Source organism: Odontesthes bonariensis, chromosome 15 (assembly GCF_027942865.1).
Source record: "Odontesthes bonariensis isolate fOdoBon6 chromosome 15, fOdoBon6.hap1, whole genome shotgun sequence".
Lineage (NCBI taxonomy): Eukaryota > Metazoa > Chordata > Actinopteri > Atheriniformes > Atherinopsidae > Odontesthes > Odontesthes bonariensis.
Window position 1 is genome coordinate 21,705,469 of NC_134520.1, and position 18,160 is coordinate 21,723,628.

Here is an 18,160-nt window from a genome sequence, read left to right on the forward strand (position 1 = left end):
AGAGTATTAATGATCAAAAGCTTGCCGCCTTTTTCAGCTGTGTCAAACCTGCATTCAAGTTCATCTTTGTTCTCGAACGTTACAGCTGGAGTGCAATGATGTGGTTCTGTTTTGGAGGATCCAGAGGATGCTGGTCATCACAGCCAACACTCTCCGTCAGCAGCTAACCAACACTGAGGGTAAGGATGGAGACTTGCTTACAGTAGAAGACCATTCTAAAAAGTTTTTGTGGTGAAATGATTTTGGTTGTTTTTCACTGGTGCTTGCATTGCAAAGTGCTTTAGAGCTCAGGCGATATTTGAGTCCACCTTTTATGTTTTTCTCTGATGGAGTAAATACGTCCATTATGGGCTTTTTTTTTTTAACTGGTGGAAGTTTTCATAGCTTTGTAACAAACCCAGTCATGATGATAATTAGCAGCCATTTGAAGCCAGACAGAAGTGGTAAAGCTTTGTTTGACTGGGGTTTAAGACACAACCTTTACTTCAGGCTCAAGATTTGTGATATGATTTACTCAGGATCCATAACCTTGATATGTATTCAATGGTAAAATTGATCTCACAGCTAATATGCTCAAAAAATGGCCATTGTTAAAACAGGCAGCTCTTTTCCATCAATTTATTGATCGCAAAATGTCTCGATGACATAATTCAAACAGAACGCCCACAGATGATTTCAGTATATTGTCACTGATTTAGCTGATTTTTATGTGTGTGTGTGGTTTGTTTATTCCTCTCAGTGCGCCGGTTGGAGAAAAATGTAAAAGAGGTCTTGGATGACTTTGGGGAAGACACGGAGAGGAAGACGCAGCTCATCACCGGCCGCAGAGTCCAGCTAGCTGAGGATCTCAGTAAGACGCATACACCTTTTCTTTTTTCTGTTTTTTTTACACTGCAAAATCACACAGGGTATACTCAGAGCCTACAATTAAAAATATCAAGGAAGCAGATTGATCAAACTTTTCATCATTACACTGATTATATGGCATTCATTCTACCTGCTTACAAACTTCCATGCAATCTAATATGCTCACTCAGCTCAATATTTAGCTCGTTTCTTTAGGTTTATGGTTACGTTTAAGGAAATCTCTCAATCGTCAGTAGGTGGCAGCAGGGCTTCAGGAATCTGTATGGACTGCTTGAGGTCTGCTTTAGTTGATGCATCAAGATGATAGTACAGACAGGCTGTAAGAAGCGTTGAGGCCAACTGTATTTTGAGAGTCTTTTAAAGAGGGATTCACTTTTCAGTTCCCCTAAAACTCTCTGCAGTTCTTTATATTCAAGCCCCAATGCCTCCATGTTGTAAATGTTGTTCAAATGGCAAACGAGTATAGCACTTTTAATGAGCTCAGCCTACACAGGGACTGTATGTACTGCAGTTAGAGACTTTGAATACTTGTCTGTGAGAAGATCCTTTATATGTGCAACACTGAATTGTTACTCTATATCTGTAGACTTTAATTGACACATAGAAGAGCAGGCAGTTGAGCGCGTGTGTCTTTTCAGCAGTATTCACTGCCATCGGTTAACAAAACCACGCTCATAAAACACAGAATTAGTAAGAGACAACCCTAGAATTTCTCTGTTTCTCTCAAACCCGTGTGACTCACGTACAAATATCAGAATGCCGTGACTGCATATTATTCTGTGACAGTGCATGTGTTGTAATGACATCACACTGATTTTACCAGAGGGCATTTTCTGTGAATGTGGTTAATTATCTTGAGCCACTTCAAAATGCTCCAGTAATTTTAGATAGTTTTGTATATGAGTACAAAGTGTTGGCACACACTTTTGGAAAAGGACTTTGTTGTTGGTTAGTACATAAGCTATGTTGAGTTACGTTGGTGTTAAAATATAAATAAAAGGTAAAAAAAAAAAAAAAAGGGATTAAGTACGTAAACCCAAACATATATTTCAAGAAAATGTTGCATTTGTCATGTGTGGCTGTGATGAGTCAGAGCATCAGTAATCCTCTGGTCTCAGTTTGAGCCCAGTGTTAATGGTAACCAGAGATGGATGTGGAAGGTTTCTAAGCTTCTCATGATTTTTCATGCAGACACACTCACACGCCACTCACTATTCCTCTAGTTATAGAGTATTATTCTTGGACTGTGCTGAGGTAAGACGTGAACTGAGCTAAGTGGATATAATTTGGTGTTTCCATGGATATCTAAATCTTGACAGACTGCTGCCCAAAAACCCCACACAGTTGGGAGTGTTATTCTTGCTTGAGTTTCCCCAAGGATTAGCGAAGTTATCAATACAGGTGATTCGTCTTCTCATTTCTTCCCAGCGGGATGCATGAAGCTCATGTTTACTTGTTGAAGCACACTGTTATGCTGTTTGAATAAAAGATTTCAAGTCAGTACAGTAGCTTTTTCCTCTTTTTTTTTTTTTTTTTTTTTTTGCATTTGTTAAGCAAGCATTGAGCTATCGACTGTTTTTGCTCATGTATTGTATCTGCTCTTGTTTGAAAGCTTCCATTGATGGGAAGTGGTCAAATACATTTTCCAGTTTTTATGTCTCCACTTTCTTAGTGCCCCTAACTTTTTGAGGCTTTCAACAAATGCACACAGTCTCTTTTGATTCCCCTGTTCAGTTCAAACCTGGCAAAATATGAATGTATGCCTAAATGTTATAATATCCCTTATAATATAAGACACATGAACACTTAAACTCATCACATAAGAACAAGATCCACACTGGGATGTGCATTTAAGTGGACAAACAGTTTGAGACCATTACAGTGGGCTCATACACAGTCCAACTGCCAGACTTTTAATTTTCACTTTGTTTGCAGAGAACTCAGGTTTTCTGTGACACCAGCTTAGGGTAGATGAGTAAAAACACACACACACACACACACACAGTCTGTCTCCATGCCACACTGTCTGAAAATCTCTAAACCTGCCTGGCCTTGCAAATTCCATGAGGCAAGTCAATCCCAAACTTTTCCAAACAAGCGTAACATTCCCACTTCCCGACACCAAAGCCTCGTTTCACTCATGGATGTGGTTTGAATCTGTCACGGGATCTTAGAGGGTCGAACCACACCTGTGCATACACACTGTAACCTCTTGTAGGCTTATGGGCTGCATGGAAATTTTGCTGGCTGGTAAATCTCATCCGTCGAACCCACTGAGTAGTTTTCTGAAGATATGACAACGCCAGATGAACTGAAGCACAGTCTTTTTCTGACACAGTCTTTGGGGTACTTTTATTTGTGTCACAGAATAGGTGTTTCCCGTCTCTACCGTCTGCTAAATTTAGCCCTAATTTTCTGCTCGGGTCAGAAATTTCTTGTCTGTTTACTGAGACGAATGTATGCTCCAGAGTTTTGGCTTTGTTTGTCAGTCAGGTTGAGTTTGTGGGTCATTAGCTGTCTGCTACTTTGCACAGAGTGCTCTGTGTGGTGCAGCCAGTACCACAGTCTGTGGGCATGGGTATGTGGGTTCATCAGTCTAGGCTGGCCTGCATGGCTGATGGGCTGACTTGGTGTCTAGTCTGAAATCATAAAGTGAAGTAGGTTGTATTCCAACTTCTGGTAGTTGTCAAACTTATTTAATGGTCTTTTTGCACCTTTTTTTTGTCTTAGTTATGTATCAAGATGTTCATGTTGAGGTGTCCAGAGGCTACCTTTAATTAGAAGTATATGGGGTTAGATACTGAATGTCTGTGAACATTCTGCAGTTTTAAAGACATTTCAGCTGTTAGCAGATGTTAAACCTGCCCTCAGAGGAGTCTGCTTAGCAGAAATAACTCTTCACCACAGTTGTTTTCAGCGTGGTTATTTTAATCTGGGGTTAAGAACACTTGACAGGAGTTGCACACACCTCTTTCTTGGGGATCTTTGCCCTACAGGAATTGGGATTTTGTCAGTTTCTGTCTGTGAAGCAACCTTACTCCTGCTATTATGAAATCATCTTTCCTCAGGGATGTTAATCCCTCTTCTGTGACAGCTGGTCACATTGCCTCAGGCGCAAACTATAACCTGAACCCACAGGTCAGCCACTACTAGACTACTAGATCCACCTTTTTTTTGGGGGGGGAGGGGGGGCTTTTTTAACTTCAGTCTCCCTAATTTTTTTTCCATTGTTTCAGTGCGTCCCATCAAATTCTGTCCAGGTCAACTCACGCTTTCCCCCTCGACAGAGGGACTGAGAAAGGAGAGGAAATCAGAGAAGAGACCTTTACCTGACATCCCCTTCTATTAGAAAAGGAGGGAGGAGAGGAGGGTAAAGAGGGAGAGATAAGAGACAGGGAAAGGATAAACACACTTAACAAAGGCAGAAATGTGCTCCCAGGGGCAGTCTGCTGTTAAGCTCCATTTGCCCCTACATGCAGACAGCCATTGCTCAGGTTACAAATAGAGGTCAGGTGCGTGCATCAGTGAGTGAGAGTGTGAAAGCACCTTTAATGAATGGTACAGTGTACACTGCAAAAAGGTGTGTGTGTGTGTGTGTGTGTGTGTGTGTGTGTGTGTGTGTGTGTTTATGCGTCAGCGTGTGCCAGACCAGCTGTATGGCACGGTGCCATCTCTGGAGCAGGGTCCAGGCCTAATGTGTGAGCAGAGCAGAGACCACTGGGCTGTCACCTCTTCACTGGCCTACATGGAAAATATGCTTTGTGTGTGTAATGTCTTGCACTGGAAAAAGTAGTATAGTCCCTTATTAGAGAAAATCCAGAACACCATATTGTTTCCGGAGTCATGGCAGTTTTTATGACATGTTGAGTGTTCTCTTTAATATTATGAGCTTCTAAACATGACCCACGCTCATGGACACAAATTCCCACTTCACCGTTTAACTGTGTAAATGATTTCATACAAGACAAATCTGATTAACATTATTTTCTTTTAAGAATTGTTTATATCCTCGTTGACAGTACAGGGTTTCTTCTACACTTGGAGTCGTGCATTTCTCGATCCAGACATTAAATCTATAAGTGTCCCAGTTTGTTTGTTGGCACATTGTTGCAGGAGCGAGTTGATGCACATGAACACCTGGCTGCTTCACAACCTCTAACAATAACTCTTCAGTGGAGGCTTCTTGCTGATGAATGCAATAATGTGTGGAAAATTGATGGATTTCAGCTTTTGTGTTGTGAGGTTACCTGAGGGGTGAGGAATCAGAGGTGTCAACAGAAGGTGCTCAGAGAACTGTGAAAATGTGTTAATTGTTTGCATGTTTGCACATGCAGTCACTTTCTCCTTTTTTTCTGGTGGAAGCAGAATACAATAAAGCTCTGGTTGTCGAGGCTTGCTCACGGGAATGCCCTCTCAGCCTCACGCTCACTTTGTTTCCTTTCATCTCCTCCCCCTCGTCCTCCTTTGAGCAGCTTCCTTCAGAGTGATTAGTGAGGGCTCAATGAGAAGTGCTCCTCTGCCCCCCCCTCCTCCCTCCTGTATGGCATGACATATCATCTTAAGGTGCTCTGTGCACGTGTGGCTGCATTCAGAAGAGACGGTGACAGCGAGTGTTGTTGATTGCTCAAACTTCTCAGTGAGTTCACACTTTCCGTGAGCGCATGTTTGATAAGGCATGGAAAGTGTTGCTTTGTAGTTTTATTCTTTGTTCGTCTATGAGTCTTTGCTTTGCAGTCCCAATCCAGTGAGCTTCTGGATACTCCTCCATTGGGAAAAAAAAAAAAAGCCAAAAAAAACCTTCAATACAGGGAAGAATAAGGAGAATAACTTGGAAATGGAGAAATCTACAAGCGTTTCAGAAAAAGGATATTCTGCTGTATTGTGACATCTAGTTGTTATCTGAGTTTTTATGTTGCACATTTATCAATGATATGTCAGTTCTAAAATGACATTTATTGGATTTATCCTCAAGGAGCCATATTTTGTAATCACTTTTTACACAATATGCCTTTGTTTCACGTTGCTGCTCTGTTTATAAGGTCTGGAGGCGGAGTTGAGAAGGTTAAGGTTTATGCACCCCTCAGCCGGTAACAGAGGTAGACGCAGAAGGAAATTGGTGTGTATGTGTTAAATGGGTGAAACCATGCGCTGGCACACCGTTTTCACCAACAAGGCTGCTGTGACACAGCTGATTCTACACTGTCAGCTTGCTGTCTTTGCAAAGTTGGCAGGGAGTAAACTGGAAAATTGTTTTGTTTGGATTATTTCTCTTGTTCATTCTCTTGTTTATAGATCAGAAGTACAACTAATGAACCTGCTAACTTAATCTGATCATAGAATTACCATATCAAATCACAGCATGTGCAGCATCTTACACGTATGCTCCCCAAACCACTTTTTCACCATCTGAGCCTGATGGATTGTGATCGTGGCACTTGCCCATTCCCTCAGGGAGGAAAAAAACCTCTATTGATGGACAAACCTTGCATTCAGGTAGGCAACTGGCCTCATCTTTTGGCCACATAATGTTGCTGAACAAAGACCTGACCAACAGAAGCAAACCTAGATCATTTGATTAGTTAGATCCAGGTAGTTACTATGAATATGGACTGATGAAATTTCTGCTTTCCCTCAAAGGATTTTTCTTTGTTAGGCATTGAACATAAAATGTCCAGTCTTGTTGTTCACACACAACGTATAATTCTGGAGTGAGAGGGAATTTCTTTCAGTGAGCACTGAGCACCCTTTCTGCTCTTTGGCGCTTCCTTCAGTATAACCTTTACGAATTGGACTCATGTGTTTATTTGTATCTACACTCTGTTGGCTGTTGCCACTCTCTCCATCACACACTGTTGCACATCTTGCTTTTGTATTTCTCTCATGAACCTTTTGCTCCTTCTACCTCTCATTGTCTTTTTGAATGACACATCCCCACTGTAAATCATTCTCTGAATTAAATCTACACTAGGAGTGTAGTTCAGAGCAGGCTTAGTTGTATTACAATATCAGTGTTTCCCACAGAAGAGTAAACCTCCGGCTGTTGCCAAATGATCCATTTTCTCCTTGGATGCATCAAATACAATAACAGTAGATTCAGAGTTGTCATAACACTGGCAGAGATTTGGCATATATAAATATTTATATATATATCATTTTCTTAAACAGCTTTTCCGTGCAAGAGCCTCTCTTTCACCTTTTTCTCCTTCTGTTCTCCTCTTACTCTCCTTCTCTTCATCAAAGCTCCAACAAACCAGCTGCCACCATTTACCAAAGTCATGACCTGCTTCTCCTTCCACTTTCCCATCATCTGTCTTTTCCCCTTTATTCCCTCACGACTTCTCACTTCCTCCCTGCACTCCAGTCCATCCATCCTTCCTCTCACGTCAAGAACTAGGGACGTCTTTCTTTTGTACACACACACACAAACACACATTGTCAGCTGTCCAGCACCTGATTGGCAAGCTCTTGACAACACAGCTGCTGGTCATGATAATAAATGTTTCAACGAAGCACTGAATTACCTTTTGCAGGGAGAAAAACTGTAGATCAAACTGTAGATCTGACACGCTCTGAAAGTAACTTTATTATTTAGAGTAAAACGTTCTTCTGAGCCCCTCCCCCTTAAATGGTTAACCCATTAAAGGGTGATGATGGAAGTGGTGATAACGAAATAAAACTATACAGGAGATTTGTGAAGCCATCTCTCATCCGGCTCAGGGGAAGAGAGGGTGCTAGTGTGGGAAAATGGGACAGAGAAAGATGTGCAGTGATCGGAGGGGAAGTTCAGCTAGACTTCTGTTCACATGTTCCCTGCACAGTTGGGCCACCAGGGACCCATTTCCACCCATCATTCCCTTCACTCACACACATGCGCACGCAAATATCTGACATCAGGTGCTGGTTAAGATGAGGTGATAGAAAAACCACATACCCCGTCTTCTTAACAATTGTAAACTGCAAACTTTAGTGGACACTGCGTTCATGTTGTAGCCCCACTGACCTCACCCTTCTATCCATTCATGGTTGCCTGGTTTGGAAGCATAAAATGTGGATCTTGTTTTTTTCAGACAGTTTTGTGGCTTCGAGCATGTTGTTCGGATGGGACAGACTGTTTTGTGTATGCAGTTAACCACATAATGACAAACCTCACTTTGGATTACTTGGAGAAAACTAAAAGAAAGATTGTTTTGCTGCGATCCCCGTTTCGCAATGACGCTCTGGTTCTGTCTTCTCACTCTTTTAAAGTGATGAACCAAAGTGATGTGAACAAAGCCTTGAATCAGAAAAAATCTAAAGCAATTCAGGAGCCACATTTGTCTCAGAATGGGTGTTCAGTTTAAAGAAACACTTCATTTTGAATTGCTATAGAACGCTTTTATCTGAAACGTCTGCATTTTTAGTAGCGCTCGTACAACCTTCTCAGACTTTGCAAGTGAACCACCTGCAGTCCAGGAAGTCCAGCCAATGGGCCTGAACAGGTTTCTTCCAGTGGCTCAAAGGGTTTCCAGGTGTGTTTGCCATCTTCTCAGTTTTTTATGGATGTGAAGGTGTTTGTTGGAGTCGAGAACAGCTGGGAACACCCGAGGGAAACGGGAGGATGAGGGCAGCTGACCTTTCTTATCTTTTTCTGGCCCTTTTCAAACAGATAATGCATGATAGTAATTGCTTCACCAGTCTGCTATTGTTGCAGCAGCTTTCAATTATTGAGACGTGTGTCACTTTTATTCTGATGTTCGTCTCTGCGTACTCCATGTATGTGTACCGCAGAGTACACATGCACGTGCATTAGCTGAGGTCACAGGTGCTTGAGCTCACAGTGTAATACTTCTGTTTGAGTACACATATCCAATGTAACTTGGCTGTCACGACATTGACAGAGAAGCGCTCTTGATACACATTGAGACGTGGAGCCAACGCGTTCAGTTTTTATCCGATTCAGCAAACAAAAGAAATCATGTTTGATATGCTTGCCTGGGGTCAATTTTCAGAAAAATGGAGTTGTTGTCAGGGTCGACGTGTTTTCAAACATGCGGTACAGTTCACCTGTATGTGCTTACTATGAAGTTCATCAGTTGTTAACCTCTCTGTACACCTGTGGGAAGTAGAGGGGAGTTTCTCTGAGGGATCATGAGACAATCTCACTTTAAAACTGAGCATCAAATATTCAAGCCCATGTGGATTCTCAAGATGGATTACCATTTAGCCTCAGTACATGCCTACGTTGGAGTGCAAAAGGTGACTCTTACAAAACTTCACACGCCTGACTTGCCATGGTTTACACGGTGAGCAATAGGCAGATTAAATGTCTGATACCTTTTTTCTTTTTTTTTTTTAAAGAGCAGATATAGAAAGTGATGCCGACTGTTTCCTCATACATAGTCACAGTTAATCTGTGTTCTTGACATTTACATTTATTTTTTTTTGGCTGGTGGCTATTGTCAACTCAGTCTTAATTTAGAGTTTTGTTTGGAAATATTTCATCAGCACAGAGAGAGTGAAGCTGGGCTGCTCAGTTGTTGACCGTACCCTGTTTGTACAGAATGAACAAAACGAATGAAAACAATTCAACTATAATATTTTACACCTAATTATTTATTGTCTCTTTCTCCAAGAGTGCCATCACCGTAAGAGTAGACATGTGTTACTTTAACTGTTGGAGAAATTTAATGATCCCTGCTGCAGTGAGGTCGAAGGAAAAATAAGTCTTCAAACACAACATCAGCAGAAGTTAAATCTACTAAGCCTTCTGGTGAACCCGCTCACTTCTAAATGTTCTTGCCACTATCTTCATCTTTACAACCTCCTGCCCTAAAATTTTAATGTCTGGCTCTTCAAAGGCGCAAGCAGTGCTCGTCAATAAAACCTGCACCACAGAGCACAACAGCAGTCATCACCTGGCTCTTTTCAAAGATTTTACTACCTGCATTTTGCCTTTTTTTTTTTTTTTTTTTTTTTTTTTTTTTTTTTTTGTTTAGTCTAGTCTGCCCTCGGGCTGATCCCAAGCTTTGACCCATTCAGACCCATGTACGTCTCTCTCCAGATTGTGCGGCTTTTTCCCCGGCATCTGTTTTCTAGATAAAAAACCAGGAGTGCTCGCACTGATTCATTAATCTGTCACTGACGTGCTGTTTGCGCCGTCGACATGCTCCCTCTCCCTGCGACCGTGTCTCCCCTGGCTGAGATTTTATAGCCCAACGATCCAGATTCAGTGACAAATCAAACAGCATGCTGAGGGAAAGGACTTTTTCTGTTTGTTACATTAGGAGATTGACTTTCAAAGGCAGAAGAAGCCGAGCATTTAAACATTCACTGTCCCCACCTACACTGCACCCTTGGCAGTCATGAGATATAAAGAGTGTCTTTATGAATGATGACAGCTTGAGACATGGACCAAACCACTCGCCCCACACTCTCAAGATCATGCTGTGAACTGCTGCTTTCTCGTTAGCAAAACCTTGCAGGGCAGCCTGCTAAACCTTCATACTTGTCTTTCTGTTGCTATTTTTCCACTAAAGCCACCCATTCTTCCTGGTTGCTTCCTTTCCCATCCTGTGAAGAAGAGTGGCCATCTATAGTAAGCATTGAATTAGTTTGCAGGCCTTCTTGCCCTCCCTCCCATCTTTTTCTGCTCTCTATTCTCCCTCTTCTCTCTGTTGGTTACTTGTCCAGCAAGGCCATGCTGTCTAATTACAGATCAATTAAAGGCTTTCTGGCTCAGTCCTACCTCTGCCAATGCTCTGGCCATAGCGGGCTTAGGGGACTCTACAGAGTGCCAGTGAATGAGATATCATTTCATGTGGAGATCAGCCGAAAGAAGGGCTTGAAAGAGGGGATTTGGGGGGGGGTCGGGGAGTTTCCCTCACTTTCTATCAGTCTGCCAGAGTCCCTCCACCCTCAGCAACTCACACAGCACCAAGCATCTTAAAGAAGGGGCCTCTGGGGTAGAGGCCTAGAGGCTTATGGGAATATTCATGACCAGATAAAGGGGTGAGCGGTTGAATGACTGTGTTTTGGGGCTCATCTCTTAGGTAAACAGGAGCCTAAATGGAGTTTTAAATCGCTACTCCCTCTGCACAGGGAGGAACAGGCCTTGGGGACTCTGTCCACTGTTTTTTGTTGCATTTCCACAGGATGGTGAAAAGAAAGCCTTGTCATGGCCTTTTGTTTATCGTGCTGTGGTCTATGGTGGCAAACAGATGGTGCAGGAGGAAATAAATATCTTTTTCTCACAGTTTTTATCCCAGAATATTGGCTGCTCTGAAAGACGCCATTCACACATACCCGTGGCCTCCTGGGATCATGAAAGCTGCTGAGGCCTCATTTCAGAGTCATTAAGCATCTTGCTGTCAGGAAATAGTTCATGGATTTTACTGTTCTTATGTACGCAGTCTTCTCTTCAAAATATCACGGCAGACATTTAATTAGTGTGTTGTCTGGCCCAGGGTTTACAACCGGGCATTTTAGCCTTTCTCTACAAGAAAACTAGAGCCAAAGAATGCCCCAAATGCGTGTGCAGTGACTCGACAGAGGTCAGAATCTCTGCCCACAGCTGACAGGTGGCTCAGTGGTTTTTTTTTGTTTTGTTTTTAAGAGGTATATATTAGAAACCCTGTAAGCACCATGTGTGTCATCAGCTACATCTAAACCCTGTGAGAAACTTTGAAGCTTGAGCCAGGGGTTTTCCCATGTTTTTTGATGATCTGACAGCCACTGCCCTCCTTTCCTCGCACCAACCTAACCTCCCCACCCACTCATACTTCACATCTCTTTCTTCAGGTCAGACAGATGTTGATAATCCTGCTCTGATTGGCTTGGATTGAGCTGTGTTGTCTTGTGGTCAGGGCATGTAGCCTAATCTGTTTGCTGCCGTTGAGCTGTGCCCTGCGGTGGGCTGTGTGTTGGGATGGCGTACCGCAGGGTCATGTTTCATTCAACCCCACACCTGCTGCAGTGACTTGTCAGCGTTTCCCCTCGACAGGCCCCTTTTATAATGCTGCCATTAGGTGTAGTAATCTCCCCCTCACGCCCTACCATTTTGTCCGAGTGTGTTAACAGAGTATCAAAGGCTGGGAATTTTTTTTCCTGCCCACCTGCCAGTGTGGAGCATGTAGGAGGTGAAATGAGGTGTAAGTGGCATGACTGTACAGCTCTTGTCAGATTTCAATACATGAGGATGAATGTGTCTCTGTATCTTTCACTTCGCTTTCTGGCTCAAAGTCAGTTTCTCCCAGCTCTCCATAGTTTTGTATCACGCAGCTCTTCTTAGCTTTGGCAGTTTTGCAGGGTGCAAGTGGGGGTGCAGCTAAGAAAAGGATACCTCGACAGCAGTGCTCCCATCAAAGGGGGTTACACAAGCCCTCCGAGTACAATATTAAGTTTCAGTCCAAAGCGCGCACAAGTTATCACCTTTGTGTTGATGTGAAATGGACACTTAGGAGACCGGTGCTATGAGGTCCGAACCGAAATGATTTATCTTCCTGAAAAAGTCTTTGAAAAGCTGTGGTTTTTCGTTGGCCTCCTCGTAGGAAAACAATCATCAATAGTTCCCCTCGGGATCTCGTGTTGCTGATTGATCAAGATAGAGCAGTGCTAGTTTGTTCTTCAGGGCTGGTGTTTGAGTTTGTGCTTGGGAGCGATCCAGACAGATTAGCGAGGGTGACGAGGAAGCTGAAGAGGCAGCCAGGCCCTGAGGTGCAGCTGGCATTGCAAGCCACGGCTTCTTTTCCTCTGTCTTGGCCCACAGACTTGCTTCAGCCACTGTTTAATCAGCGATTAAGACTGCTTTAGATGGCTCGTTCATCTCGTGTGACAGTACATGTTGAGTGGAAGGATTGCTCATTGTATGCAGTCTCTGGACAATGGGAGTTTAATCATGAAAATAAGTGAGTGACTGTTTTTCCAGCAGATTCATTCCCATTGTTGGGATGGTGTCCTCTTCTGTCCATTAGCAATGTGCCCAGGAGGTACACACTAAGAAAAAAAAAAAAGGGGGAACGGTGAGAGCTTTGATGTGGGTACAAAAGCCTTCATCATCAGATGTGTGAAGGAGGTCTGCCTTGAGGTTTGGCTGCCACTGTCAGAGGGGACCATCTGGTGTTTTGGTCAAAAGTGTGAGGGAATTTCTACCTGCAAATACTAAAAGGGATGAGAATTAGGTTCCAGTTGGAATTATATACAGGTATATCATAGATCAAAATCATCAATTCTAAAGTTAAATATACTCTTTGTTAAAGAGCATGTTTATAACCAGCTACCCATCTTAGTGTTAGTTCATTTAGCCCCTACGGTGAACACCTTGTGTCACTTCTAAGGCTTTGCATATTCAGGACATAAAAAAGATAAACACATAAATAAAGAAAAGAATACCAGGTCCTTACCAGGTCTTGAAATTCAGTAACAACAAATAAAGCAAAGCATGAAATATATTACACAATTTCATTATTTATTTAACAAAAGTAACCCGAGATGCAGTGTGTGATATGACTGAGTACACCACACAAGAATCTGCTTTAGCAGAATTAACTGTTTTATTATCAGGCTTTCACATCATTATGGCTCACTCCATCCATCCTTTAATTTTCTATACCCACTTAATCCAATTTAGGGTCATATGGGGACGGGGCCTATACTAGCCGGCGTAGGGCAAAAGCCAGGGTACAGTTTTCCACTTGTGAATCATCTTTCTCTCTGTAGAAAGATAAACTCCAACATGTTTGGGAAAAGCCTTGTAACCCCTCCCAGATTGATGCACAGCAACAGTTGCTTCTCCAAGATCTTTGCTGATGTCTTTCCTCCTTGGCATTGTGTTAACAAATGCCTGAGTCCTCCAGATGAACTCCAGCAAACTGCCAGAACTTCTCCTTTTATATTGGTGCTCCCACTTGCTGATCATCAGATAATCAGAAGCATCAGATTAGCAGTGCCTCACGGCTACTTCCCCTTTTGATTCTGATGGAAGCATGAATGGTGGGATTAGTTTTTCACACACTACTTCTGCATTTTTTGCTTATTTTTTGTTCAATAATTACAGTGTGTTGTTTCATCTGATACATTTTACTGTTTTTAAAAAAAGAAAAATTATTTTATGTCCTGATCAGTCAAAACCTTAATAGTTAAAAGACATGACTGTATGATTAAGCCTCTGCTTAACCCCAAAATCTGCTGGGAAAAAAACCCCTCAAAAGTGAACATTCACATTCAGCCTGAACGATGACAATGATGACCATTATCAAAGACTGTCGGTTACTCTCTTTTATTTGTTTGTTTTATGTAAGAACAAAGTAACGATTTGGACTACACAATATATTCTTAAATTTTAAATCTGTTGCATCTAAAATGATACCGTCAGTTAATCCGTTGGTATTTTTAAGCTTGAAGATGATAGTTTCCCATTTCAGAGGTTAATATGACATCTTTACAGTGTTGTTTTGCCCCAAAACCAAAAGATATCTGCAGATTGAAAAGAACAAAAAAAAACCTTTAGAGCTCTTGGCATCATTTCATGTTTTTTCTTTTATTTCTGCCCAAAAGATGTTTTTGAATTTGCTTGTGATACACTAACCCACTTCCTCTCTTCTTTGCAGAGAAAGTTCGGGAGATCCAGGAGAAACTTGAAGCTTTTATAGAAGCTCTTCACAAGGAAAAATAACAGACCCAGGTATTTGTCTATGTGATTACCAGTTTACCCCAAAGCTGTGCTTTAAATGAATACTCTGTTGCTCAGATTCAGGATCAACTGGTTGTTGTGTAGCGTGTTTGTTTCTCCTTGGTCCTTCCTCGTAATAATTCTTTTGATGAAACATTTTTGGATCACAGCTGAGGAATGCACTGAACAAAGATAAACGCATCTGTAAATGACCGTCGACGCCCCATGGCCCCGCCTCATCACTCATCTGATTTTACCATCCACTACTTGGCTTCCCGTTCACTCTTGGACACTGAAGGAGTGGTTGACCTAAAACAGAAGCATAAGATGGAGGAACCGCTTCCAGACTTTCTCTTTGATTCCTGTTTTCTCCCGTTTCTTTGGGACAAGAGGGGGACTTCTGCACGGAAACCCGAACCCAGTCAGATCAGAAGGAAATTACGAAGCTTGCAGTGTGTTGTCAGAACCACTTATTTTCAATAAATGAAGATTGTGTACATGTCTAATCTCCAGCTTTCTTAATTTTGTTTGGCTTTCCTTCTGTTTTCTTTGTGCATATTGATTGAGATAGTTGCACTTAGTGGTAACTTAGCACTTCAGTTACCCCTCCAAGATTTCAGTGTAATCTCAGTTTGCTCTGTATTGATGGAAATTGGAGCAAAAGACTTCCCAGTGCAATACTCAGCTCTCCAACCATAAACGCTCTCCACTGTATCGCCACAAAAATGAACAGGTTAACAGAATAGGATCAGCTGTCATTGTGCTGGAAGTAATTTGCTGTATTAATTCTATTTATTTTTCAATTGGTTTATTAGACAAAACATTAAGTTTCTATATCTGCCGAATTCACAGACTGTCCTGGTCATGCTGTTCTGTCTTTTTCCCGCTGAATCTGTCTGCTCTGTCATTGTGTATTAACATGTCATTCATATGCTGCAGCGTTATCGTATACTCTCTTCAAACTGAAAATTAAATGAACCGCACATTTAAGATGTTTGAGAATCGCTGAGTCCGTTAGCAAAATTATGAAGTGTGATCTTATAAAAATGACATCAGTATAAATGTTTTGAAACTCTTCTCAGACACTTAGCAGATGCATTTGTCTTGATTTTATGAAACTCTTTATTTTTCCACGTTGGACCTGGTTATTGGTGCTGATCTAGTTTTCAGGTCCGGCTTATTGTGGGTAGAGTTTCACATAAGTGAGGAGTTTCTCTTCATGTTTTTCCAAATCTGACACCCTGATGTCACTGATGTTTTGTCTCCGTGTTTGCCCAAACACGGGTGCACTTGTATTCATCCTCCTTTTTCTGTCTGCGACTGGTTATTGAGCATTTACGTGGCAAAACTAGGGGATAAAAAGTTATCTCACTTGGTCCTCAAAGTCAAGAAAAATGTCCAGCGTTCAAGTGAAAACGGATGCTTCTGTCAACTCCCCAAAATTCTCCTTCCATTCACTGTTCATAGCCAAACATTCACAATTGATCCAACGAAATTGAGCTCCTTCAACATTCTCATCTTAAAGCCTCTCACATCCACACACTCTGCACCTTTTTCATTTGGACCATTCTGACTCTTCCCATCTCCCACATATTCTCATTCTTCCTATCTTGAAAATGATTAGATGTATTCAACTAAACGGGGTGAGATTATGTCACCTCTAATCATTCATTCATATGTGTATATGGGTAAATATATAAGACATGATGTGCATTCTGCACGGCTAGTGTTTATGGGGAGTCATGGAGCTACTGTCATGTACAGCACGAGTATGCAGAGTGAGCCGCTTGCGTAACACAAAGTTGGTCAGGTGGCTCAGAAACATGTTTTATGTTGTAGAAAGTAATATGTGCATGGTGTACCCCATCAGGTGTGCTTTATTTATTTAATTTGTGTTTAAAAGAAAATTGAAAATAAAGTTGAGAAATAAAAATGAGAGATTTTCTTTTCTTTGTGGTCGTCGGTTTGTCCCACCAAAGTTAAACAAATGTATGATGGAAGCTGCCTTTGCTGCTGGCACATTGCCTGAGATCATGGTGTTTGCAGTATCCTCCCAGCCAGAGTACCAGTGAGTGTTGTTTGGTCCCTCCTTTTGTCATAACTTTGATTTGTACAACAGTTTGCATTGTGACAAAGAAAATCTGCTCATCTAGATGCTGCTCCTTTGGACTCGGCTACACCCTTTGGACACTGTAAAAAAGTAATGTTGGCATGGTAACATGTTAACCCTAGAGTGGCCAACGATAACTGGAGCAGCATCTACATGTGTGATACCTGCCCATAAATTATGGAATCGCCAAACTTGGAGAAAGTTTATTCATCTTTTTTGTTTTGAAGACAAAAACAAAAGATATCTATTAAGTGAAACGATTATTTGACATTTGATAAAAGGATTTGTAAAACACCTCAAGAAATTGTAATTTTTTACTCTTTTATGACAGAAGGGGTCTAATCAGCAATTAACCCTCCTGTTATCCTTGGGGTCTATTTGATCCCTTTCAATGTTTGACCACTCACAATTCACAAAGTGCAATTTCTTTTTGCTTCATACTTGATGACTTTTCCTAATTAAGTGGGGGGAACATGGTATACTGACATTTTTCATCATAACACTTTCTTGATGTCCTGTACACATCTTGTATACATCTGTGTTCCTTGGGGTCAATTTGACCCCAAAGCGATTTAGCTGCATAAAACATAAAAGAAAATGTAGAATTACTGTAAATTCACTTACACTGATGCTTTATTGGTCTCAGTTCACATGAAGGTCACACTTATACATACTTCAGAGGGCTTGTTTATGTTTAGGGCCCTAACACTTATAGTTCTAATGACACAAACATTTGTCAAACAAAAACGATTCCCACGAGATCTTTGATATTTGATCTTTCCTGCGCTTGAGTGGGAGGAGCCTCTTACACTGCAGCATAAAATATAAAAAGACCTGACCAGCATTTCACACAATTTCCTTCTGTGATATCTGTTAGCCAGAAGAACAGATGACTTCGAAGGAAAGATTTTCTACTACTGAGGTTTTATCCCAGCTTTTTGATCGTGACAGTGACATGGAGGAGAATGAAGATGCTTCTGAAACAGAGGATAATGTTGAGGAGAATCCTAACCATGACTTATCATCAGATGAGGGAGAGGAGAATGAAAGCCTTCATGTTGATCCCCCTGTAGTGTCAGACGCTCCAGCAGACAGGTTGCAGTCAAAAAATGGCAAGATATCATGGTCCGTCTCCCCACTTGAACAGCACGGGAGACGAAGCGCTGCTAATGTAATCAAAATGGTTCCAGGGCCCACCAGGTATGCAGTTAGTCATGTCCAAAGCATGAAAACAGCATTTGAGCTTTTCATTACACCACCAATAGAAAAGCTCATACTGGACATGACAAATTTAGAGGGGAAACGTGTATATGGAGACACATGGGAAGACATCAGTGACACCCTTTTCCAAGCCTATGTGGGGTTACTCATTTTAGCAGGGGTCTACAGATCAAAGGGGGAAGCTACAGCTAGTCTATGGCATCCTAAAACAGGAAGGGCTATTTTTCCTGCCACAATGTCTCTGAAGACATTCCATATGTTGTCCCGTGTCATCCGCTTTGATGACAAAGAAACCAGGCAGGGAAGGCGTGCTCGTG

The 18,160-nt window shown here is 41.8% G+C and overlaps 1 protein-coding gene across 4 annotated transcripts in view; it reads left to right on the forward strand.

The window, feature by feature from the left end:
* The window catches only part of opa1 (OPA1 mitochondrial dynamin like GTPase), a 34,680-nt gene extending 18,232 nt beyond the window's left edge, over positions 1 to 16,448 (forward strand). For all 4 annotated transcript variants that reach the window (XM_075485518.1, XM_075485520.1, XM_075485519.1 and 1 more), the window contains 4 exons: positions 86 to 179; positions 740 to 850; positions 14,451 to 14,524; positions 14,683 to 16,448. In XM_075485518.1, coding sequence (XP_075341633.1) covers positions 86 to 179; positions 740 to 850; positions 14,451 to 14,515 — 270 coding nt within the window. In that variant the 3' untranslated portion in view covers positions 14,516 to 14,524; positions 14,683 to 16,448. The remainder of the gene's footprint in view (positions 1 to 85; positions 180 to 739; positions 851 to 14,450; positions 14,525 to 14,682) is intronic.
* Positions 16,449 to 18,160: the final 1,712 nt, after the last annotated feature.